The sequence below is a fragment of the Crassostrea angulata genome, chromosome 6 (assembly GCF_025612915.1).
Source record: "Crassostrea angulata isolate pt1a10 chromosome 6, ASM2561291v2, whole genome shotgun sequence".
In the NCBI taxonomy this organism is placed as follows: domain Eukaryota; kingdom Metazoa; phylum Mollusca; class Bivalvia; order Ostreida; family Ostreidae; genus Magallana; species Magallana angulata.
This window is the reverse complement of record NC_069116.1, coordinates 42483881-42510853: the sequence shown is the minus strand read 5'-3', so window position 1 is coordinate 42510853 and position 26973 is coordinate 42483881. Positions and strand designations below refer to the sequence as shown.

Genomic DNA, 26973 nt, shown 5'->3' with positions numbered 1-26973 from the left:
ATGATATAATAAAGCATTATGGATGGCAGTTATAGTGTATGAGCGGACTATTTGATTTTATTGAATAATTAAGATTCGATTTATGAGAAACAATATGAAAAACCATTAGAAATAGAGGAGAGAGCACGACGAGAAAAGCGAGAAATGTCTAACATAACGTTTGATGGGCAGATTGACGGATGGTTGTGGCATAACATTAGTATGTCCTACTTATACATAAGTATGTCATAAACCTCTTCCTTGGTCTGATAGTTTTGCAATAAAACGCAATAACTATTGAGTTTAAACCCAATACCTTTTGCGATTAAACGCAACGATTATTGCGTTTAATCGCAAAATTGTTGCGTTTAATCGCAAAAACGTTTGCGTTTATTCGCAAAAATTATCGCGTTTATACGCAATATTACATTTGCGTTTAAATGCAATAATTGTTTGCGTTTAAACGCAATACTTTTGCATTTAAACGCAATACTTTTGCGTTTAAACGCAAAACTTTGCGTTTAAACACAAACCTTTGCGTTAAAACGCAATGTTCTTTGCGTTTAAACGCAATAGCTATTGCGTGTAATCGCAATCTTTTGCGTTTCAACGCAAAACTTATTGCGTTTAAACGCAAAAGATTGCGATTAAACGCAATAGTTATTGTGTTTAAACGCAAAAGAAATATTTTTTTTTTGCTAAGCTGGCCTCAATAAACTTCCGTAGGCCTCAATAAGCTTCCGTAAATATCACAAGTCCGGAAAAAGTTTATAGACAAAAAATTTTCAGCTAGACCAAATGTGCTAAAATTTTCGTACCTTATGACGACATGTAACATGAAATTGTTGAGAAAACTGGGTAAATTTGTAACAAAGATATACAAGGTAGTTTGTCCTCCATGAGATTCATTCTGTATAACCGTTATATTTATATATGTTTACCTCTGCAAAAGAACAATTTCCTATCTTGAGAACTGTAGGAGGAGTTATTCGTACAATGAGGGTACCCTATATGCAATATTTTGCCAAAAAATGACTAAGTTCAAAAGCTGATATTTTTTTCATAAATTATCGGAAAACATAATCCTTGCAATATGCACACTTCTGATATATGTACAATTGATTTTCAAAAGAACAATTTCTTATCTTGACAACTGTAGGAGGAGTTATCCGTACAATGAGGGTACCCTATATGCCATATTTTGCCAAAAATTGACTAAGTTCAAAAGCTGGTATTTTTTTCATAAACTATCAGAAATCAAACTCCTAGCAATACGCACACTTCTGATATATGTACAATTGATCTGCAAAAGAACAACCTCCAATCTTGAGAACTGTAGGAGGAGTTATCCGTACAATGAGGGTATCCTATATGCAATATTTTGCCAAAAAATGACAAAGTTCAAAAACTGGTATTTTTTTCATAAATTATCGGAAATCAAAATCCAAGCAATATGCACACCACTAATATATGTACAATTGATTTTCAAAAGAACAATTTCTTATCTTGACAACTGTAGGAGGAGTTATCCGTACAATGAGGGTACCCTTTTGGCAGCCGCCCGCCCGCCCACCCGCCATTTTAATAACCGGATTTTTCCGTTGGAAAACCCGGTTAAAAATGCACCATATACAGGTGTAACTTTAAAGAATTTTCGGACTGGAATTGAACACTTTCCACTGGCAATGTGCAGGGATAACGAAATTTTTACTGTTACAAGTTACCAGAGTTTGAGCCAAAATTTATCAAGAAAAAGAGTTAATGAGACAAGACAATTTTATCCACTTTATCTGTTTCAATAATTGTTTTCTTATAGCATGTTCCAAAAATCCCAAATACATTGTTTTGGCATCCTGTTTTGGCACCTGCCAGGTGTTGGATACATAACCAAAAGTTACAGATGTCTGAAGCTATATAACCAATCACAACATAGTAATGTACATACAATTTCTCAGAAAACTAATAATTAACAAATAGGTATTAAAAACAACAAATTTTAATATTTTCATATCAACAAAACAACATTTGGCACATCAAAAAAAAGAAGTAAAATCTACTATTGATGTTTTGACTTTCAGTATACACTATAAAAGTAAGGGGTTTTCTTTTCCAGATACTTCAGAAAATCGGTATGATTTTGATATTGCACTCTGTATGTTCTGTACAGATAGACTCTTTTATGATCCTTTTTTCTCCGTAATGGAGAAAACTGGCTTATCTCTGATCCTTCTTTAGGCAGTTCTTCTATCATGCCTGACCCAATCACAATATTGGACCCAATCAGTTTGACATCTGATCCAATCTCAATGATATCTGAACCAAACAAATAGTGATATCTGACCCAATCAGGCTGATATCTAGCCCAATCACACAATGCTATCTCCTATCATTTTTTTCCAATCACAATGATATCTGATGGAATAAAAATGATATCTGACCCAGTCAAATTGATATCGGACCCAATAACCAAGGACCTTTAACACATGGATATTTCTGCCTTTTCAAATATTGAGTTTTTTTTATCACATTGTGATTTCCGACTTGGCCTCCACACATCTACAGCTACATCCAGTGGGACACTGGGAGTTCTCTTTGAACCAGTCCAGGATATGAGTCGTGTGACCTCCATGTCCACATTTCAAGCAGAACATTGAGTTTCCTACAAAAACAGGACTAGACATTACAGATTATATTAAGGAAAGAAAGCTGTAGACCCAGTAACCTGTATTTTAAAATCATATATTTGTCACTTGCCTATAGGGCTTTATATAAGAGATTCAAATTCACAATTTCACTGGTAAATAAGGAGTACTGTGGAATCATTTTTATTCATGGGGGTCAATGTTTGTGGGTAGCCAAATTTTTCATAGTTCGTGGGGACGTAATTTCGTTCGTAGCATGTTCGGGATAATTTTGATAAATATTAAACAAATGCTTGTATATACATTCGTGGGGATGTAAATTTGTGGGTAAGGGTTAACCACCAAAGCAACTAACACTGGTCCCCCACAAAGAATTATGATTCCACAGTAATCAACAGTACCTTTAACACCAATGTGGCAGATGGAGCAGTTGAAGGCCAGGTTTTTACACGAGCCACATTTAGCTCCCCTCCCGTCCTGGGAACAGTGGAAACACTGGATGCCAAACTCTGATCAAAGATAGGAAACACCACATATATATCAATAACACTCTTTTCTTTATTATTACAGTCATGCAGAGTTTATGAACTCAAATCGGAGATAGAAAACACTGCATATGCATGTATAAAAAGATGACTATTTTTCTTTTATTACCCGGTACTATCATGAAATGTTCATCAACTGTAGTCAAAGATACAAAACACTGTTCAAAAGTAATGAATAGTACTACATCTTTTCTCTATTACAGTCATCATTACCTCTGATCAGAGATATGACATATAACTGATTTTTTCCATTACATTGTATCATCTGTTTGATATACACACCTATTCCAGTATGAGGTTCTGGTAAATGAGTCATGAATTTCAACACCAGTTTGGAATTGTTTGTGTACCCCCAGTGAAACAAGATATCTGCATAGGACATAAGGAACACATCGTATTGATTCTGGGCACTAGGATCCAGCAGCCTGAAAGAGATGACATTAAAATACAGGGTAAGAACCTTGTCTGGCCTTATGTGCCAGCGGGCACGAAGAGGTTAGGCGAGATGAGGTGAGGTAAGAACCTTGTAATATACCAGCTAGTATACTATCTTGGAAATTCTACCCTTTTCAATTAAAAAATCAAGAAATATGTATGGTAATCAAGACACTGCCAAAGTCTTTTTTTCGAGACATGTCTTTAATTTGCTTGGACCGTCGCAACAATTTTCCCTCCAGGGGGAGTCCATGTCTCACTGGTTCAAATGGTATTCTTGTAAGAGAAGCTGAAATGCAACGCCTTTATATGTGAATAAAGGCTAACCGTTTCAACTTCTCTGAAGAGAAAACTAACATACATCTGGTAGCATGTAGAAACTGGATCACAGGGCTTTAGAACACTTCCATCCCCACCCCCACCCTGGAAAAGCCAATGTCACTTTCAGCTGAATGGAGACAATACAGTGAGCATCATCCAACACACATCATCATGCACTAGCATTAATGGTTCTTTGTATACTGATGAAAATTAATCACAACAATTCACCCACCTGCAATTGTTTTCATGAATTTTGGCCTGCCGTTCCGACTCCTTTTCCTTGATTCCTTCCTCGTCCTCGATCCTGTAGTCCTCAAACGAGTCCTCCAGACAGGACAGACTGTTAGAGCGTCGGATCTTGAGGACACCTACTACAAACACTCCTCATGTCATTGTTCAACCATTGAATTTATACTCAAATCTTTTTGAAAAGCTTTGCTTATTAATATTTGTTTTTTTTCTTTGATGATTGAAATTCTACACTAGTATCTACATTTGTATACACTCGCACACAAAAAAGTCTAACAGTTTTGAAGAGTTTCAATTGGTTAAAAAAAAAAATTAAATTTTGGAGAATTATGAATTAGTCAAGAAAAACCACAAACACCACAAACAGATGAAACAACAGATGTGCAAATTCTTTAATTTCTATAGATATTTTCATGAAAAAGTGCACTGAACATTTTTACTAGCCTGCAACCATCGGAAACAATTAGAGCATGCATGCATATTTTAACTCTTTTGGCTTTTACATTGAATATACTACTATCCAACCACTTTGAAGCGTATACTATTGTATTTGAATCTCGAATTAAATATCTTTTTTCTTGTAAATATTTTTCTCTGATGTTAACAGCACCAATTGGACCTTGCAGTGTAGAAATACCTGTCATGTTGGCTAAATCAGGGTGTGATGACACTTCAGACAAGTGATGTTGGGAGGCTAACCGCGACTGAACGCTTGTGTGGGGAGGGGGTCGCGTGGAATGAACTTGTAAGTGACTGGTAAGTGCTAGAAATTATAGCAGCATTAGTATTCAGGTGATATAAAAGCATCATTTCAGATCACAACCCAAAAACTTAATCATAAAATGATCATTAATGCCCCCATTCCTGGAACTCTTTTATAAATCATAAATTTGGTCTTTGATTTTAATTATCAATATATTACATCAATGGGTCATAACTATGTTAAAATTTAGTCAATCTGATCTAATTAAAGTCATCATGAAAGGTCATATCATTTACCATTTATCAGGTAATTTTGGCGATGATCTAATTTTCACTTTTTCTGCAATCTCTTTTACATTACACATTTTTGAATTCACAGAAATTATATCCGGTATTATTTTCTACATAAGACTTTTTTAATCCCAAAAAATGACTGACACAAATTAAGGATGACGTTTACTCAGAATGAAAAAAAATTCCACTGATGATAATGAAAAACCAACTATTGTGTGTTATAAACCTTTTATTGTAGTGTTATTTTTCATTTTCAAAAAAGTAGGTCAATGACCTACTTTTTAAGTTAATGGCCATTGTATATTTTTGGAAAATTAAAGGAAAATCACTTAAAATTTTACACTATGAATGAGATTTTCTTAATTGTGAAAATAATACAAATTGCTCAACACTTTTGAAAATGAAATACAATTTATGAATGGCAGTGACACTAAATACATACAAAGCATTAAGTTTTCCTTCACAATTTTTATAAATATTCCAGTCCGAATTTCCTCTATCACTTTGCAAATTCCTACCCATTTTTGATCCAATTTTACAAAATATTGAATGATGATAATACAAAAACATTTATAGTATTAAACTACTTATATTGATCTTATTCTGTTGGCATATAACTTATATGAGGTCAATGATCAAAATTTTGAGATATGGTGTCTTTTCTCGTTTTTAAGCATATTTCAATATTTTTTTAATTCATGCCATACGGTTATTATAATGAATAAATGAGGTAAAACTACCAGAAAATATGCAAAATTATATAGACTAAAATATAAAATCTTAACTTTTAATATAAGAGTACTTCCAAAAATGTTTTAGTAGAAAACAAAATCTGCAAAATTTAGTCCGAGTTTCCTCTGTTTGGCTAAAAGCCTATTTCTGTTTTGGCATAATTCCATAATATAGTAGAAATATCAAATGTTATGTCAATAATAATTCATTTCACAGATACTTTTTGTGTTTAGAACAAATTTTACTCATGACATTGAACTTTAAAACAATCCGAATTCGAGAACTCAAACCCTGAGTAAACAACGTCACCCTTAAAAATGCTACACATTTTTCCTATTCTCGCAAATTTTGTGACCCACCAAAAAACTGGATATATGGTACGAGAGAAATCTGATTAGGAGCTAGGTGTAATGTGTGTAAGACTTCTCTTTTAAAAATCTCATTATTAAGTCCCATTTAAGATGTGCGATAAATGTTTGGTACACCTTTTGGGAAACTCAAAGTGGAAAAATCATTTCAATTTCAAAATAATTACGGTACTTTTTCAGAAAAGAGTTCCAGCAAGGGAAGTAATAAATTTTGGGTAGATTGACAAAGAAAAAATAATTCTCTCCACCATCAAAATATAGATCATATAACAAAATTTCAACAAATGAACATAAAATTGTGTTACTGATATAATATTATTCTGTTAATTTGATTATACAGTGAACTAAACTGTTCAATTATTTTAATGAGAGAATATTCTATATCAGTTACGAATAATTTGAAATGTGATCTGAATAATGTATTTGAAAGAAATCTGAATAACATACTAGTAAACGAAATAGCAAAATTCACAAAATACCATACAAATACATAGAAACATACATCATATATTGTTGCATAGCTTAAATACATTTCATAGTAAACTCTTGAGTACAATAATTTGAATATATACAATAGGCTGAATAGCATATTATAAATCATTTGATGATGCAGATGCCCCAGCACAGGCAGTTAAAGGCATATAGAGTATATATGTTTAATGGCAGTTTTAAGTCATAAAAATAATTCGATCTTCAAAAAAAAAAAAAAAAGATCATTGCACATTTTCAGCCTTAATTGGAAATTAAGGAAATTAACCCAGAAAAAATAAAGAAAAAAATAGAAAATCTTCGATTTCCAAGTGCCAAAACTTTGATTAAAATAGGTTGATTTAGATGACATAGACTAGCTTGGTCAATAACTTATCAATTTATCAAAGCTACAAAGAGGTCATAACTTTGATGAAAATAAGTTACTTAATTTGATCCATTTTGATCAAACACAAAAATCCATTGCATCATCATGCAAAGCAGAAAACTGTTGGAGTAACAGGGTCAACCTTGACCAAAATGATTAAAATAGGCTCTGTAAAAGTGGTTATTCAGGCTTGTGGTTGAAGACGCTTATAACAAAGTCCAAGGGACGTACTATTTTACTTCATTATATGCGTAATTCGTTATATCCGTCAAGTTTACAACATGTAACAAAGTCACTGGGAATGAAAATCACTTCGCTTTAAGCGTCAATTCATTATAAGTGTGTTTGTTATAAACGTGTTTTACTGTATTTGTTTTCATTATCTAGATGTGTGATTTACTTTACTTAATCAAGCTTTGATTTTTTTTACCATATACTTAAAATATGCAGTTTTTAAGCTTACCACATTTAACTCATGTAAATTTCCCCCATACGTAAATAACCACTTTTACAGTATTTTATTTGCCTTATGTCGACTTGGGCAATGGTACATATACAAAATTTTGTCTCTGCCATGCTGCATACAACTATAATCTGAAATATATGTCAAGCTCAATTCATTAATTGCCACTTGTTGATAGTTGAGTGAAATTGACACTTCAGAACAATTAACATGACTATGATGATAAATTATCACTTCAAAAGAATAAAGCCTACTTAATTATAAACCAGAGAATATAAAACTAGACTTTTGAAGGACAGACACTATTGTTGAACTCAATTCTTGATAATGTAATATTGTAACGATTCTTAAAATTTCCTTGGTCATTGTAAATCCATGTACATAAAATTACAATATGACAAAAAGTAATGTCTCTGAGAAAATAGGTTGGACATGGATGAAAAAGCTTTTTGCACATACTTTACATTCCTAATTAAATGCTAACTAATTGAAATTCTGATAAAAAAAAAAATAATGGGCATTTACGGTTTTATATTCTTGCAATTTGATGCAAAACGATTGAATCACTGAAATAAGTATTTGCATAAAATAAAGAATCTACTGTGGGTATGAAAAACAGTAAGCATACAAAATTTTAACAAATTTTCAATATTTCATGTAATTTTCGGTTTTAATACCAGGGTACATGTCAACAAAGTTTGTGTTTGATTCTACTTAGTAAATAGTTATCCTAGAAAGTTTATTATAAGATATTTTGCTAATGGTTAATTAATGTATAATGAATGTGTTAGCAATCACAGGCAACTCTATGGGTCATATGTGAAGATCAAACAGATTCATTGAAATCTAAGCTTCAAGTTTAAGATATTTTTCTTCTTCAATTTTTCTTTTTCTTTTTAGACCAGCTAGTAGTTAAAATTTTTTATTGTTTTCAACAAATTTTCAATTTGTTTAATAAAATCAAAAAATAAATTTAAAGTATATGAATATATAAATCACCTATTTGGTGCATAATCCACAACACAATATGCAAATCAAAGCTATGAAATTGATTATGGATAAAACTTACAGTTAGGGTGCAACTGAACTGAATACACTAATAGATCCAACCAATTAAATCAAGTCACACAAGAAATCCAAGTTTTAGAAACACACAGCATACATTGCTTTAAAAAAAAATTGTTGCTATATCACGAATCAGAACAGAAAAGTTACAAAAGGTGGGGAAAAAATTAGGTTAAAACTTCCTCCACTGTTGCCATGGAAACCAAAGAAAAAATAAAAGCAGCAGAGCATGATTGGTGGATATTAATCACTAATTATAGCTCTGTTAGAGGCCGCATACAGGTGAAAGTGGCACATGACTCTCAGTGATCGTTCAACTTCATATTTTTTTTCTACACATCTTTCAACATTTTTATTTTTTAATATGGAGATTCTAAGAAATACAGAATATGTTTATTGAAAAAAAATTCCCTATTTATCTTTCTCTCTCTTCTTTTTTCAAGGAAATTATAAGAGGTTCATTAAATGTTTCAAGAATTCCAAATACTGCAATTTTTTTCAGCCTAGTAAAAATTAAGGGTTTTTTTTTAATAAAAGCAGATTTAGCATAATAAAAGCATTATTGATTGCTCATTTAGTTGTTTTATTTACAAGGAGAGTCAAATGCATTTCAAGGTCTGACAACAAAGTTTCCTGACTTACTCTTGAAGCTCTTCAACAGATTAGAACCCGCCGTTACTGTATGATAAGGGCTATACTGTTGATAAAAAATAAATCAAAAATATCTATTTTAAGTAAACGTGATCGAGCACTATTCTAAACTTTTCCTCCTTCTTCCTGTCGTGTTCATTTTGCGTTTGTCAGAAACTCAACAATAGCTACAATGAACGAAAGATATTAGTTAAATCGAAAAAATTATTTCTAAGCAATATGGACCTCAAAGGGCCACTGCTTTTATGCCTTGATTCTGTGGTATGTGCTAAGCAGAAGTCAATCACTGACTCCTCCTGGATAGGACACCAATTCATCACAAGTGAACTTCCAGCGATCGAGAGCTGGTACCCATTTTAAGCTAGGTCAACTGAGACTATATACAGCATCAAGTGCTCACATTCAGATTTGAACCAGCGACCTTTCCGTTTCTGCCCATAACCACTGAGGCACTCAATATCATTAATTAATTTATAACAATTCCTGAAAAAATCACATATTATGATGTAATCATTACAGTTCTAGGGTACTTTAGTCCTAATCTGAAAGAAAAAAAAAACTACTGGTTCGCATTTGCATCAGAGCAAGTTTATCAGCAATGAATAGACACAAAAAAAATGAACGGTTTTGTTATTTGTGTATGAATAGGAAATGCAAATTCATATAACTGTCTAAACACATGCTGCATTTCAGTGAGTATCAATAATCTTAGGATCACAGAAGAATATACTTGGCCAATCAAGCTTACGAAAATGGCACTGTCTATAAAGTTGTAATGTATACACACAAATTGGGGAAAGAGAAAGCAGAGGAGTATGTGCAATAGCATTTTGCATTTAGCCAGTCACTATGGTAATTCAGCAGTCAATAAGGTATTTCAGTAGCCACAAAGGTAATTCAATAGCACCTAGTTTGTTCCATATTTTGTTATTTACATTCATCTCCATAAAGACAACCTCAAAATGTTTACCGTATTCGATGGAATCACTTCTGACAAGAAGATCAAATCTTACACCATTTAATGCTTTTTTTTGTTGAAAACTTTTAAAAATATTCTCAAGTTTACTTTCCTTCCAAACAATGCCCTTCTCCTTACAAGTCTTTTAAAAGCTCTCTTTTAAATATTGAATATTTTTTTCGATTAATGCTGAAGTGTAAAAGATAACGAGTCTATCGTTTACAGGCTTTAGCAGCAATGGAATGCACCATTATCGTAATCCCAAGTGATAAAACACTGGTCCAGAAAGTAACCTCCCCAAAAATATACTAATTCACATATTTACAGAATCAGTTAGTTTCTACAGCATGTATAAGCTTTTATAAATAAAGAAAATAAAAAAAGTATGTATAAATGGGTATAACATATTCCCACTCTACTCCCAGTTTCAACTACAATAAAGCTATTTATAATTTAAAATTGTACTTGCATGGACTTGCTTCTAGGTATATCATGAATACAAAAGCACAGTATTAGGTTTTTTTTATACATGAACAATCATTAGTATGAATCATATAACAGTTAGTTAAAATTGTCCTTTCCCAAGTAAGTATGAGCATGCCCCAATTGTGCCAAACCTACATTTTTGAACATGTTTTTTCATATACATGTATTAAGGACAAGATATTAAAACAGATTCCCAAAACATCATTTAATTCTCACGTGTACATACATGTACGTGCATTGTACACACACAAATACAATATAGCCTTCACTTTCATTTACCGGGTATGTACATTGTACATAAGTTTTTCATCCATTTTAAAACTTATGTGTAAAGAATACAGTAAATGCATGCAAAACCACCTTTTAATATTTCATGTACCAGGTATGAGTACTAATTAATAAATCATCAATGGCTGAAATGGAAAATGTCAGGTACACCATGAATAATGTCTCCCTTACAAAAACTTCAGTTTCCAAATTATATACCGGTATGCTAAAATAATGATGAAATTTGTATTTTGGTGATACCTTCACATTTCCTGAATTTTGGACAAAATATTTTAAAAAAATTGAATAAACTTGTTTTTTTTTTTACAGTTACATATTACATGTATCTTGCTTTAACTTTTCTTTTCAAATCAAGCCAATTTCTTCCCTACTATAAAAGTCTTATTTAAGGCTTTTTGTAAGCAGACATTCAGACAGAGATGTCACCTGACACAGGTACATGTATACACATGTATAGTGAAATAGAAACTTACGCCAACCACTATCTGTAGAGCTGCTTAAGAAATCGGGATTGTCCATCTAATACAAGAAAGAAAACATCATAAGAATGTCCCCTGTACTCGGGCAGGTTAAGGAAGCATACCGGCAATTAAGCATCTTATTTTGACTGCAACATGCAACATTGAAGATTTAAGTTCCGTTTTCAATCGGATCAAAAACTTAGTATTTTCCATATAAATACCCAGTAGATGTCAATGAAATAAAATTGGGTATTATATCACTACCACCTCGGACCATTATCAAGTGATAACTATAAATAGCCTGCGTATATTCCTTATAATAAAATGAGATAGAACAATATAACCCCTGAGATTTCAACAAACCAATAAAAATATCAAGTAAAGGCAACAATCTCAGTTTGATAAAAACTACTGCTAGAATCCTATATTATTCTGATTAAAATTTCTATTTGTTCGATCCTCAATAAACCTTTTCAACTTTTATAGTTTGCAGAGAAAACAGTATGTTGCATCAAACCAACAGATAACATAGGATTCTAGCAGCACTTTACCAATTAAGTATAGATCAAACTATTCATAAATGTTAAATGTGAAGTTTAAAATAAACGGGGAAGTGTTGTTCTAGTTGGATTTTTATATTGTAAACAACGATAAAGAAGGATCAGCGAGAAATAAGACCATAATTATATACCTTTTAGCAAACATTTGATAAAATTAACATTGGTTCCAGTATTCTCTTGTTTAATTCTCAACAAATCACACTAAAATATTTTATAAGAGTTCCTCGATTTCTTGTATTTTGAATCTGTTTCCAATGATTTCAATCAAATTAACATGACATTTTACTTTCAGTCATGACTTCACCAATGTGTAAATTTAAGTACCATAATACAATCTAATTTATGAGAAAAAAAAATCCCTCTGGTATAATTTTTATTTGTTTTTAGTCTACGTTTTCTTGTTTTGATATTTAAATATGTACATATATGTAATAACTAAGATTTGTTGTTTTGCAAAATTACCGGTACATGTAACTTAGATTCCATATAGATAGGCTAATCATGCTTCCTTAACACCTGTGCGTATATATAACAGCACTCTCTTCAGAACCACTGGATCAACACAGAGCATGTACAACAAACTAAACACATACATGTACATACTGGAATGGATGGGTATTTTTGTAGTACAGTGTGTTGTCTGTAAATCAATTGTCATTATTAGTTGAACAAGACTCTCAACAATAGCATTAGAAATGCACAAATTTGCAAGATTCAAGCACATGCATGCAAATTCCATTACATATGATAGCATACCTATAAAAGCCTTATTTAATTGTAAAACAATAATTTTCTTTATCTTTACAATTTTAGGAATATGAAATCAACAGTTAATATTTAGCTATCAATAAATGATTTTTTGCTTGAATGCAGAACAAATAAGACTCTAACATACATTTGGAGGGACGTACTCCATTGATGTGGACTGTGGAAGAAGGGAAGCCTTCTCTTTCTTTGGGGGTGGGACAATCGCATTCTCCCTGTCCCAGAGAACACACACAAGCATGGCCAGTGTTTGCACATCATGAATCTTCATGTAGAAATCAAACCTAGAAAAAAGTTGGGGCATTTTCAATTGTATGATATAATGATGACATTATTCATGTAGGATGGAGTTATAAATGGAAACAGATAACCTAAGGAAAAGTGTATGGAATATGATAAAAAGAAGGCAGTTGAAAGCAATTTTCCAAAGGTAACAAACATTTTGTCTTTGCTATATTGACATACAGGTATTTGATCATCTCCTTTCCAAATGGATGCTGTGCCCATGGTAACTCATCATCAGGGTTGTTCTGGGGCTTGAGTTTCTCACTCGCTGTTAAGGCCACCAATGACCACAGCTGAAATAAAATGCATGCATCATCATTACATGGAATACTGATTACAGTGTGTACTGATTCCCATCTAACAAATCATCTCCAAATAAGCAACGTGGAATACTGTGGTTTTATAAATATTCAAGGGTATCAATTTCCGTGGATAAAGTGAAAATCACAGTTTCAAGGATATGTAAATTCTTGGCCATTGACCCTATCTATACAAATTATAAGTAGAAATTGCACTTCATTGAACATTTAATTTCATGGATAAACTTAATAACAAAATCTAAAAAATTGGTATTAAACGAATATTGATGAAACCACAGTACATCAATCATTCATTTAGAGCAAATTCATTATACATTTAGTCCAACTTTCAAATTTGTTTCATTAGAAGAGGCTGTTTCAGAATAACTTCAAATACATGTAGCTTATTTAGCTAATTATGAAATCTGATACAGAGATAATTGGCCTCCTGTTGCTTTTAATTGAAAGCCCTGATTATTTTGTACCGTAGATGCATAGTCATATGATTTATTTACAGGGATTTGCCAGCCACAAGAACGCATACTAATACATACATGTATCTCTACACAGAAAAATTGGAGTGCTAAAGTACTTATCAAACATAAAGTACTTATCAAACTAGTTTGTTATACACAGGTAAATGAAATAAAATTGATACCAAGTTGGTCCGTTAACTGACCTGGACCAGATCTTTACGCCCTACTGCACTGGCTGCTTTCGCATTATGACTGCACATTGCCGGAATGTTTGAACGATCAATTCTAAAAATTAATTACACAAAAAATATTGAGCCAAATAATGAGCCAGAAACATACACTGTAATGTACTGAAATATTGAATTTCAACACTAAAAAAAACACATCATCACTTTAATATATCTCACATGTAATTTTTCCCCAATTCTTTTTGAATTGGCAGCAAACAAGAACTATCGTAGATTTTGACTGGAGCCAACACAGGTTTGACTTCGGTGGATTCTTTTGGACGATGCTTTCTCTTCCCCTTTGGTTGATTTGTCACCTTCAAAACGCAAATGCAAGCAAGCATATAACATAACATCTGTAAACCAACATTTTTGTATGTGAGTTTCATGAGAGCCTGGTTGATGCAAATATTTCTCATTGTGAACCAGTTCCTCAAATGTATCTTGTATTTCATTTTCAAGATAACCTACATCATGAATACGAAAATTTAGTTGCCACAAACCAGTTTATCTCCGAAAAGTCATGAAATAAAGTTGTCAAGAATAAATGTACGAATAATTCTATTGCTCTACCTGAAGTCCCTCCCCCAAAAAATACTTACTTTCGGTCGATACATGTACCACTCTGAGATTGACACATTTTCTGCCACTGGGGTTGGAGGACTGATAGAGTAGTTCTGATGGAAGGGAATTGAATATAGTTTTGGAGGATAGCGATTTCTGGATTTTGAGGCAAAATCTGTCAGGTCATACAATGCTCTGAAAATATCAAAACATAAATCTATAAGTAAATCAACCTGTAACAAAGCTTAAGAAATAATTAGAAAGGGAAAGGTGAAATGAATTTATAATGCAAGAGTAAAATGCAAGAATGAATGCAAATTACATTTACATAAATTTCATGAAATCTCAAAGGCATGCAATATCTATTTATTCATGAAATAAAGTAGTCACCTTATAATTTTTGGTTTTCAGTGGTCAAAAGATACAGGTACAAAACACTTATATGTTGTATGTACAAAGAATTTTTTTTAGATAGTCTGTAAGCTACAATATCCTTACTTGGGTGTAATTTCCGTTCCTGAAGGGCCCTTCCTTGCTTCATGAGATCGACCAAACACAACTAAATATCCTACATGAAAAAATATAAATAATCCACAACTTTACAACAATAAATTGACAGATCTTCTCGAATCAAAGTTGCATACTTTGAAGTAAAAATAAATTCAATTCAACAATACTACTATTGTAGAACTTGTTGTTTAACAGCTGTGTAATATTGCATGTTACAAAATTACTGTGTACATATGTCACAGTAATTTGTAAAATGCAATATTCCACATCTGTTAAACAACAAGTTAACAAGACATACTCCCTCTCTACAAAATCACACACAATGAAGAAACACAGACCTGCTGCAGAGAATCTGGCCCCGCTGGTCCGGGGGAATGGGATGTTGATGTCCTGTAGTCCTGAAGGGCTGTGCCAGGCCATGTAGGATGGCTTGCTGTTATAGGGCGGCTTGGTGGGGTGCCAGCTCAGGTTGAAGGGGCGTGCCGGCTCTGGGTCCGGTGTCTTTCTCTCCTCCGGCCGAAACTACAGTGGAAATTCTATAATGTACATCAATTACTCTGTGTGTATATTAAGTCTTTCTTCAAATTTTTTTTTTTAGTTCAATCAATACTTTTGGTCACTTAGTGATGATTGTAATGTGTAAGTATTAAAATTTACCAGTAATTCTCTTTTTACCTACTGGTACTGGTGCAGTAAAACCCAATATTGAATACAAACATTCTTATAATGAATTATGCTAACAACAAAGTCTGCTGCATTTAATTTCCCTAATCTTATAACTGTATCATATACGGATCAGATTTAAGGCAAATCAAAATTGCTTGTCCCTGGTGCTTCATTTTAGCCTTGTTTTACTGTTCATGTGTATGTATAACTTACGTTATAAGGCTGATTCAGAGCAAGAGACAACTGTCTCAGGCAGGGCTCCAGACAACTTGTGTTTCTCTTGGCATGCATCAAGGCCGTGTCCAGCATAACCTATAATGTTAAGAGAATAAATAACATGATGACATCCTGACAACAAATTCTATATGAAATCAATGTCTAATTTAACTACTTATTGTCAAACTTTTTCAAAATCTTTAGTTTACTAAAGAAGGTACATGAGTGCATACTAAGCATAAGACAATAGCTTAATTTCTTCATTTGATATTTTCCATCTATCAGTGTTGATGAGATATTAGTGGTAGCAATTACCTTGTGCAGTTGGCGCTTGATATCGTAGTTCAAATTTGATTCCAGGAACTCAAAAGTTGGAGGCTCACTACAGGGGTAATTCTCCGGAAACTGCATCCTGAGGCCAATGTTGAAGTTCCTGGAGACAGCTGACACAGAACAGGTTCTCTTGACAGCATCCAACTGTTGAAATCCAAATGTAAGAATCTCAATCAAATATACATGTAATTCACTTTATTAGTACATACATGTATTTAGTTGGTTGGTGAACATATTAAACTTACTTTTACCTCTAGTACACGAGGTTTTTTGAAGTTTTTATTACTCCCTTTACCTACACCTTGGTTATAATATCTCATATTCTTGCTTGTTCAAAGGTATTTATGACTATTTTTCCACTTGAACTTTTTAGGTACCTGAACATCTATGCATACAAATAACTTTTAACTTCAATATTCATAAATCACCTCCACAAATTGTATATGTACATGTGGGTGCGTCTTTTAACCCCAAGGAACCCCAAGGAACCCCAAGGAAACCCCAAGGAACCCCAAGGAAACCCCAAGGAACCTCAAGGATACCCCAAGGAACCCCAATGACAAAAATTAATAAATTTTAATACCCAAGGGGTCTTATTGGACTTTAAGGGTCACCTCTTAGTACCCCAAGGGTACCCCAAGGAACCCCAAGGAAACCTGTAAGAACCCCATGGAACCCAAATGATAAAGTTATTAACCAGTGATACCCCAGGGGTCTCATTCGAATCAAAGGCTCACCCCAAGGTACTCCAGTGATAGAAATTAATAACTATTTATACCCAATGGGTCTCATTTGAATCCAAGGGTCACCTCGTAGTACCCCAAGGATACCCCAAGGAACCCCAAGTATACTCATTAGAACCCCAAGTAACCATCAATAATAGAAATCAGTAACTAGTGATACCCCAGGAGTCTCATTATACCCCTATACCCCCACAAATGAAGTTTATGGGGGTATATTGGTTTCACCCTGTCCGACTTGGTGTCCGTCCATCTGTCCGTCTCTCTGTAGATGCAACTTTGTCCCCCCTATAGAATTTTTACTACTGCATGGAACAGTCTGAAAATTTGTACATATGTTGATCACCATCTGAAGATGTGCACCTGTAATTTTTTTAGGATCAGACAAGATTTATGATTTTATGGCAGTTTTCATTTTCCTCATTCTATATATTGTTCACTGATGTTGAAAAGTAAGGGAGGTAATCCTTACAGATTTTATTAACTAATTTATAGCATTAAAATACCCTAAAATATATTTATATAAATACATTCAAATGGAGGTTTTTTTGTCTTTATGCGTTAACTAAATTTATCTTTTATAAGTATTCTATCAACTGACAATGCAGAATTATTAAATAAATTCTTAGGAGCTGGCTGAATTCATTTGTCCCAAGGGGGCCATTATCTGAGCCATGGTTTAGATGGAGCATGTGTGTATGGAAAATTGATAATCTGTAAAATGGGCAGTGGCTTTGGGGCTAAATTAAAAGGAAATAAATAATAACATTATTAAAATAAAGAAGTGAACTATTTTTAGAAGTTGTTTAAATTTATTAGTCATGCAAGTAAATTGATGAAGTGACCCTATAGGGAATTTTATTTAAATTATAGATTTAAAATTACTGATATGATTGTAGTGTTTCCGCAATTTTAAAATTGTTTGTAATATTAAATTTTCTTTCTTACATATTTTAACATAGTATGGTAATTATGGTAATGTTTTGGGAGTTTATTAAATTTAACAAGCCTGTCAAAGAAAATCATATATAAAGTCCTATGGGATCAATTTTCTGATATGGAGTTCCATTGTACCATAGCAGAAAGTGAGGAAAATTTGAAACAACTAACTGCATCTGTTAAGACTCTTATTAGAAAGATATTCAAAGTTTTATCAACAGAGGAGCATTGCTTGGCTTCCGGTTTTCCATTTACTGCAAAGGGTGGGATTATTGTCATTTTGTTGGTTTTTCATTAAAACAATTAAATAAAAAAAAATATCATCAGATACATTAATTTGTAAATATATTACTGTTATACATATGTATTTAAAGTGATAAGTACCCCAAAGAACCCAAATGAATCTCAAGTATACCAATGAGAACCCAAAGGATACCCTTGAGAACCCCATAGAGACCTCAATGGTGGAATGTAAATTTGATGACCAAGGCCGGTCTCATTAAAAATCAAAGGGTCATTCCTGATACCCCAAGGATACCCCAATTATAAAAATTGATATCAGTAACAAATTATACCAAATTCATGAAAATAGGGCACTAAATTTTATGTCACCACAAGGAAGTCTGCAATTCTTCCGGTGAACCATTCATATGAACACTTAATATGACAATGTTTCTTCAGTGAAATTTTCAAATGAAGTGGAGAAAGATATTGTTCAGTTACAAAGACCCAAACTTGTTTTACTATTGACATAGGGGGTGTTACCCTTATTGGAGTACTTTTGAGAAAAGACAAGAAGTGATCATGGAAGTGTGGAGTGGGGCTATCTCCCCTTCGTGGGTACAACACAATGGATTGACCCATTATGCATGCAGAATGTTCATCTGAGAGGCACCAAAATACCTGTTAATTGCAGGTAGACACCCATTGTATATTGGTGGTAGCTCTTGGACAGGGATTAAAGGGCCAACATAACCCTTTACATGTATACACAAAGGCTTCACCATCACTGTTGCAATATATTTACCTACACCTACATCTCCTTGTTTATTGGTAGACAACCCTTGTGAATTTTGGGTGTCTTCCCACTTTGCTATAATTCTGAAATTTTTATGGGTGACTGATTTTAGCTAAGGGGGAATGGTGCTCAGGTAAGGGTAAATTATAGTCTGTTCAATTATTGACCTTATAATAAGCAGATTTTTAATAAAAAAAAAAATAACAGGCAGTTTTTTGAGATTATGTTTAAAATAAAGTTAAAAAAATTAATTAGATACTTGTAATAGAAGTAAATTTTGATAATTAAAAAGGGTTTGTTCTATCATGATTGATCGTACAAGCTAATTTTTATTTCATGTAAAATTACTCAATATTCATTCTTTTGAGGAGAAGGAAAACTATGACATTACTACCCCTTCTATGTCCCTTATCAAGAACCTTGAAAAATTAAACATTATATGGTTCAAGTTTTGGGCTGTTGATTTTAATAATGAAAAAAACTATTAATGTTAATTTTATAAGAAATGCAGAGGAATTATCACGTACATCATACAATTTGGCTATAGTGGTTATGAGATAATAGAATCAAATGCTCAACAACATGCATGTACATTTAGGACTACATTTTCAGACTGATGGAACTAATTCAATATTTTACCCCTGAAATTCAGAAAAATTCTTGTAAAAGGACTATATATATGATATATATGATATGGGCCTAAAATGGCCCCCTAAAATGAACATCATCATTTTTCTTTGTACAGATATATATGTGATGTTTTTACATAATGTTCATTTTGATTCAACTGCCCAGAATTTAGAAATATGACATATCGTAAAGACAACCTTTTCCTGCCACTTTTGCATTTTTAGCATAAAACAGCTTGTTTTCAAGCAGTTTTTCTTTCAGAAAAAATAGAGAGCATGCTTGAACAAACAAAATATTTTAATCAGAGATGTATCTAGCCAAGGCTAATAAGTGACAAAAAAATTTTCCCTGTTCAAGCATGCCCTCTATATTTCCCATTCATAAAAAGATAAGAAAAATGTAAATTTTTGACTGATTTTGATTGAAATATAGAAATAGCGTCACTTCTGACGTCATTTTCTGCCAGTGAGTGCAAAAAAATCAAAAAAAATATGTGAAAAATAAATTTTACATCAAATCTTCTAAAATATAACATAACATATTATCCCATTAAATGAAAGATTTTGTCCTCTCTGTTTTTAAAAAAAACGTATAGCCGATGAATTTCATTATATTTTAGAATGTGATGCAATATCAAGTCCGAAACAAATTTATAGACAAAATTTTTTCGGCTAGACCAAATGTGTTTTAAAGTATTACATATTAGGGTATCCTTGGGGTTGTATGGTGTATCAAGAGTTATAAATCTGTATGATTAGGGTATCTTTTGGAGTTCCTTGGGATTTCTGTGGGGTTCCCTAGGGTTTATAGAGGATTTTAGAGGCATGTTTGGGATACAAATGAGTCCCCAGTGGTATCAAGAATTTTTAATTTGAATTATTAGGCTATATCCTTGGGGTTCCATTGGGTTCTATGGGGTATCAAGTTTTATGAATCTGTATTATAAGGGTATCCTTTAAGTTCCTTGGGGTATCCATGGGGTTCCATGGGATACCTAATGGTGTCTGGGATATCAAAAAGCCCCGAGGGTGTATCCAGAGATATAAAATTGTGTTATTAGGGTATCCTTGGGGTTCATTTGGGTATCAAAAGTTATATTACTGGGTATCCTTGGAGTTCCTTGAGGTATCCATAGGGTGTGTCAGGGATAACAATGGGGTATCTGTATTATTACTATTAGAGTACTATTGGGGTATCCTTTAGGTTTCTTGGGGTACCCATGGGGTTCCCTGGGATACCTTGTGATTTGTCAAGGATATCAAAGAGACCAAAAAAGTATCAAGAGATATAGTGTATCCTTGGAGTTCCATAGGATATCAAGAGTTATAAAATTTATATAACCAATACATGAATAAGAGTATCCCTAAAGTTCCTTGGGGTATCCGTGGGTTTTGTCTGAGATACCAGTGAGTCGCTACGGGTATCAAGAATTTAAATTTGTATTATTATGTTATCCTTTAAGTTCCTTGAGGTATTCTTGGGGTTCTGTGGTGTATCAAGAGTTATGAATCTGTATTTGTAGGGTATTCTTGGAGTTCCTTGGGATATCCCTGGGGTTCCCTGGGATTCTTAGAAGTGTATCTGGAATACCAATGAGTTCCCAGGGTTATCAAGAGTTTTAAATTTGTATTACAACGTATTACAGTATCCTTGGGGTTTTATGGAGTCTCAAGATTTATGATTCTGTATTATTAGGGTATTCTTGGAGTTCCCTGGGATATCCCTGGGGTTCCCTGGGATTCTTAGAGGTGTATCTGGAATACCAATGAGTCCCCAGGGTTATCAAGAGTTTTACATTTGTATTACAATGTATTAGGGTGTCCTTGGGGTTCTTTGGAGTATTAAGAGTTATGATTCTGTATTATTAGGGTGTTCTTGGAGTTCCTTGGGATATCCCTGGGGTTCCCTGGGATTCTTAGAGGTGTATCTGGAATACCAATGAGTCCCCAGGGTTATCAAGAGTTTTAAATTTGTATTATTAGGGTATCCTTGGGGTTCTATGGAGTATCAAGAGTTATGATTCTGTATTATTAGGGTATTCTTGGAGTTCCTTGGGATATCCCTGGGGTTCCCTGGGATTCCTAGAGGTGTGTCTGGAATACCAGTGAGTCCCCAGGGGTACCAAGAGTTTAAAATTTGTATTATTAGGGTATCCTTGATTCTTTGGGGTTCTATGGTGTATCAGGAGTTATAAATCTGTATTATTAGGTTATCTTTGGGGTTCCTTGGGGTAGAATTGGGGTACCAAGGGTAAGGGGTGACTCTTGCACTCTAATGAGACCCCCTTGGGTATCAATAGTTATTCATTTCTGTCATTGGGGTATCCTTGGGGTTCCTTGGGGTTTCCTTGGGGTTCCTTGGGGTTTCCTTGGGGTTCCTTGGGGTTCCTTGGGGTTAAAAGACGTGCCGTGTACATGTACATTAATGTTTCCATGTAACTTCTAACCTCAGTGTTCGTAACTCACCTCCTCAACTTGTATATGAGGTATGTTGGTGTTCATCAATTCAAACTCCTGTTCCAGGGTCTGAGGCTGTTGGAACACCACACTGTCTGGACTCATGGACATCTGCCTCTGGAAGTCTTTGTTTCCATGGTCCGTCTCCGGGTCATTCTCATGCATGGAATTCTGGGATACACTCTCCCTACCTCCTTGACTGGACTCATTTTCTGAGGAGTCATTCATTTCTCCCATATCATGGCCACATCTCTGCAATCAAGAAGAAAACTGTGCTGAAATATTTTTTAAAAGTCTTAATTAATATCAATATAAATAACAAGTGTAAATTTGAAATAATTATAAAAGGAAAATGAGACTTCCTTTATACTGGAAGCACATAACCTACTTTTTGGAGTTGAGAATCAATTTTCCAAATTCTTAAACTTTGATCTTTTGACCAAGTAATAAGCTGGTGATCTACAGACCCTGTAAAATTGAGATACATATTTTATGATGAAAACATTTTAAAGCCCTTGTTTTGATTGTGCACACTGTTTAAAATTGCTCTGGGTCTAGCATTCTTTACGTACTTGTCTTTGGTACTTTGAACTTGTTTTACCCTTCCTTACCCTCAGGCTGCTTCCTCCACTGGAACTCCAGAATGACGTCCTGATGCCCCACAAACTGGTGGACTGGATTGCTCCTGGCTGTATTCCACAGGTGGAGAGAGTTATCCCCCCTACGTAACTGTGGAACTACGACTGTCACAATACCCTGCCCAAATGGCTGTAAAATAAAAGAAACAGAAAATATTTAAATCTTTACGTGCAAGCTTTAAAGTTAGTTTCTCATCATAGCAATTCTATTCATGTACAATTGGGCTGTTAAATGAAACAGAAAATAAACTTTTACCATTTATACATCAGTTTTGCATATAATCTGATAACATACAATGAGCAAGGATTGAATGTAATTACATTACAAAATCAGAATTGAAACGATGTCACTGAAATCAACTAAAATTATAAAAAAAAACAAAAATGTCAATTACCGTATATCTTGCTCGCCACACAGGGGATCCAGGGTTTAATGACCCTTTACACTGCCTCGGATTGTTTATGTCCCAAAACTAAGAAAAAAAATTTAAAACTTTTTACCTATATGTCCTAACATTCTCTCTGTCTTTGCAAACAATGTAATTTTGGTTTAATTTTTCTTGCTACAATTTTTTAAAATCATAATACATACACTCTAGAACCTCAACAAGCCGCTAGAATTAAAATTTTCTAAATATCAGATTTTTCCCTTCTGCACATGATGCATTCTTTTCTTAAAATATAAAAAATTGAAAATTGTCTCTTACTGAGTAGTCTAGCTACCGTTATTTAAATTAAAAACACCTATTGGAGAAAATATAACTGACTGCTATTCCTATTAAAGCTGCTTGGTCCGATTTTTTTGTAATTACAGTTACAAAATTTTTCCCATACAAATCATTTATCTTAGAAAGTTATAGACTTTCTCCTATTTACACCAACAGAATCAGTCTCCTTTCAAAGTTAGAAATATTCAAAGTAAATAAAAATAATTTCTCTTTGGGCAAACGAAAAAACAAATCAAAATGCATCACGGGAATGTTTAGAAAAAGAAACCGTTTGGTTTCGTCACCTGAATGATTTGGGGTTATTCAACCCGCATGCTTTGCATCGATTGTAAAGAAAACAAACTTCAGAAATATTAGCGAACAAAACGTACAAATGTTTATTTGTAATTTGTCTGATCATTTCGACCTTTATTTAAAGCGATGTCAAAGTCGTAATACAACCATACCCGTCTCTTCGTCAGGGGTGAAATTTAACATGAGGCGAAATAACGCAGTACCCTTTTATGTCGTTTGTTTTATTAGCAACTTTTGTACGTACTTTCCTTCATTGAAATATGGCTTAATTGACTGGGAAAACTACTGCAATATCTATTATTATACATATACTTAGCATAACCATCGTTTAAAAGCGTGCATAAAATTTGATATGAAATCGGACCAAGCAGCTTTAAATTATCCATATGACCTTTGTCCCTTCCTGTATATATATACCAGAAAGTATCATAGTGTGCAAGTCTACATTTTCAGGTGCAAAAGTTTTATTCACCTTTACAGAACAGTCCTGACTGCACGTTGCCAACTCGGACTTTGAGTTTGGATTCCAGTCCAATCCGTGGATCTTAGACAAGTGGGCGGCAATATACTGTACAGGCGATGTTCCTTCCTGCCCAGAGAAATGTAGAAAAAAAGCATTGAATACCAGTACATATAGATTCAACAGACATTTTAAAACAGGCATTTCATTTACAGAACTTTATACAGGCATGTACCGGTAGCCATACACTTACCCTGATGTCCCAAATCCTGAGCTCTCCTTCATGAGTGGTGGCAAACATATTTTCTGACAGTCTGTTCCATTTTACTTGATAAGCCCCAGCTAAAACATATCATATACAAGTGCATAGTTTTAGTAAGGTATATCAATTTGGAAATATTTTTGAAATAACCAATATTGCAGCACTAGAAGTTTAAAGTATTCAAGCATTCTAGAGTCAGCACTAGAAGCTTGCACGTGTTGGGGGGGGGGGTGTCAAATGCAGTTTTATGAACATATTTATTAGAGACAGGTACATTGTATATTATTGTATACTTACAAACTGTCTGGAAAGAGCGGACTGGCTTCCTCGGATCACTGTATGAGTATAAAGTATAAATAATTTATCATTATAAAACAGTCACCTACCAACATCTGTAAAGGAGTTAGGCATGGAAGTTTGTTATAACTTGTATTCTTTTGCATGGCAGAAAATACAATGTACAAAACAAAATGTTCAAATTATAATTTGTTTTAACAAGTTTTAACAAGTCCAAAGTCATTTAATGATCAAATGAAAAGGGTGAACAGTGCTACATACTTTACATCCCAGAGATTAATAAATGTATCCACGGAACAGGAGAGTATTTTATTTGGGTCAGATGGAGACCAGCTTACATCACTGAAAAAAAAAAGAAATACTTTAAAGTTACTAACAAATGATGCAAAATTCTTGTAAATGCCATTCAATATTAAATGTTCTGTGAATGTCTGAATGTGAGAAGATGTTCAGATATAAAAATAAGTGTGATTAGAACAAATGCAATACATTAATATGACCGATGTAATTAACCCAGCTAAAACACACCTGACTGTCCTAGAGTGTCCTTTCATGGAACAAAGGGAAGTAATATTATTATCTTTCCAAGAATGTAAGTCCAATTTTTGGTTGTACTGCATATAAAAACATAAAAGATACACCATAATAATGGTTTCAATTAGAAATATGCTCATGCAGAATTATTTTAATAAAACCCAGTATATAATTTATTTCAGATAAAGAAAATCATCTACATTTATTATGTTCATCATAGCTTGTGTAAAATATGCAAATCATTATACAGAATCTAGATTCTAGATGCTAAAATATTACCAATATGAATGTGCCTATACCCATTAATATTTCCTATATCTGCAATTTACAGAAGATTGCTGAAAATTTCAACAATTACCAGCATATATTAATCAATTTACCCTACCACATGTTAATTGAATACAGGTCCGGAGTCTATCTATGCAAAAAATCTCTATGAGAAAGCCTATTACACAATTTTCTTAATGCTGACTAAATAACTTACAGCTGTAACAAAGAGATTTAAATGAGAGGGGACTTGATTCCACTGCACACAGCTGACATCCCATTTACTCTGCCTTGCACTTTTCAGTGGCTTCTCCTTTGGTTTCTTTAAATTCACCATGGATATAGCCCTTCTCCTACAATTAAAGTTAAAATCAATTATTGCTTTAAGAATGACAGAATCTTTATACATGCATGTATAAGTATTAAGGCCCACATGCCTTTTTATCCCTTGAAATAAATAATTATTAAGTTTATGAAAATAAATGGCATATTCTAGCATTAATGATACTAAAATGACACAATAAATGAGGAAAGGCATACCCTGCTAAAGCTACCCAAACTCCCATGCAGTCGACAGCCATAGTATTGGCCTGGAAAAAAAAGAAAACAAGATCATGCAGCCAAACAATATATTTTCTATTTATTTCTATTCATATTAACTGGTCATACATGGATGCATTCCTGCAAATAATGGTTTGATTTATATCAGATAAAACTGACTGTGCTTTTTAACCAGTACAGTATTATATATACGCTGCTCTTTGTTACATCCTTGTTATTGTAAAGCTGTAGTTTCTTAATCATTGTTAATTGTGACACATGTTTCATTGTATCTAAAATCATTTTATATACTTGCAACAGACTATAAGCTTGTGATGTGGATCTGGACATTCTTTCAACATATTACGACCACTATTTGTTATAATCAGGATTATATCATAGTTTTTTTTTAATATGTGCCCCCTGAGGGCCCTTGAACTGTTGAATGGTGAATAAACAAACATATGACTGACAGTTCACGTTCACTTTAACTAGGTACATTGATTTTATTAAAATGACGCTATAATGGACATTTAATAATTCCTCTTTTAATTCTATTTAAGTAACTCTCTGTTGTCATCAAGATTTTTTTTTCTATCAGCCATGTATCAAGAACAGCTTGATCGTCTTGAATAGTGTGCTTGCTAGTGCTCTTACCTGTACATCTGGGAATTTGGCAACAACTTGCTCCCCACTCCATTGCAAGCTCATATTCTATGACTTGTAACAATAAGTCATAAATTCTCTTTCTGTCTTTCCTATCTGGTAATAAAA

The 26973-nt window shown here is 33.4% G+C and overlaps 1 protein-coding gene across 10 annotated transcripts; it reads right to left on the bottom strand.

Annotated features, from left to right (window-relative positions):
- Nucleotides 1-1957: 1957 nt before the first annotated feature.
- On the bottom strand, nt 1958-26973 carry LOC128188107 (GATOR complex protein WDR59-like). Of its 10 annotated transcripts, none has more exons than XM_052858942.1 (27): nt 26857-26973; nt 26200-26249; nt 25877-26012; nt 25387-25472; nt 25120-25200; nt 24859-24896; nt 24553-24641; nt 24312-24428; nt 23213-23290; nt 22791-22947; nt 22568-22647; nt 22189-22431; nt 16379-16540; nt 16061-16159; nt 15520-15703; nt 15170-15239; nt 14710-14866; nt 14288-14424; nt 14084-14165; nt 13286-13398; nt 12951-13104; nt 9294-9348; nt 4809-4934; nt 4155-4293; nt 3449-3591; nt 3023-3130; nt 1958-2638 (listed from the first exon to the last, which is right to left on the bottom strand). In XM_052858942.1, the coding sequence occupies exons 1-27, from the start codon at nt 26908-26910 to the stop codon at nt 2502-2504; spliced, it is 3075 nt and encodes a 1024-aa protein (XP_052714902.1). In that variant the 5' UTR covers nt 26911-26973; the 3' UTR covers nt 1958-2501. The 10 variants fall into 10 exon arrangements, with proteins under 10 accessions (XP_052714902.1, XP_052714904.1, XP_052714903.1 ...); XM_052858944.1 differs by lacking the exon at nt 9294-9348 and adding an exon at nt 11508-11553 and having other exon boundaries at nt 26857-26967; XM_052858943.1 differs by having other exon boundaries at nt 4155-4290; nt 26857-26967.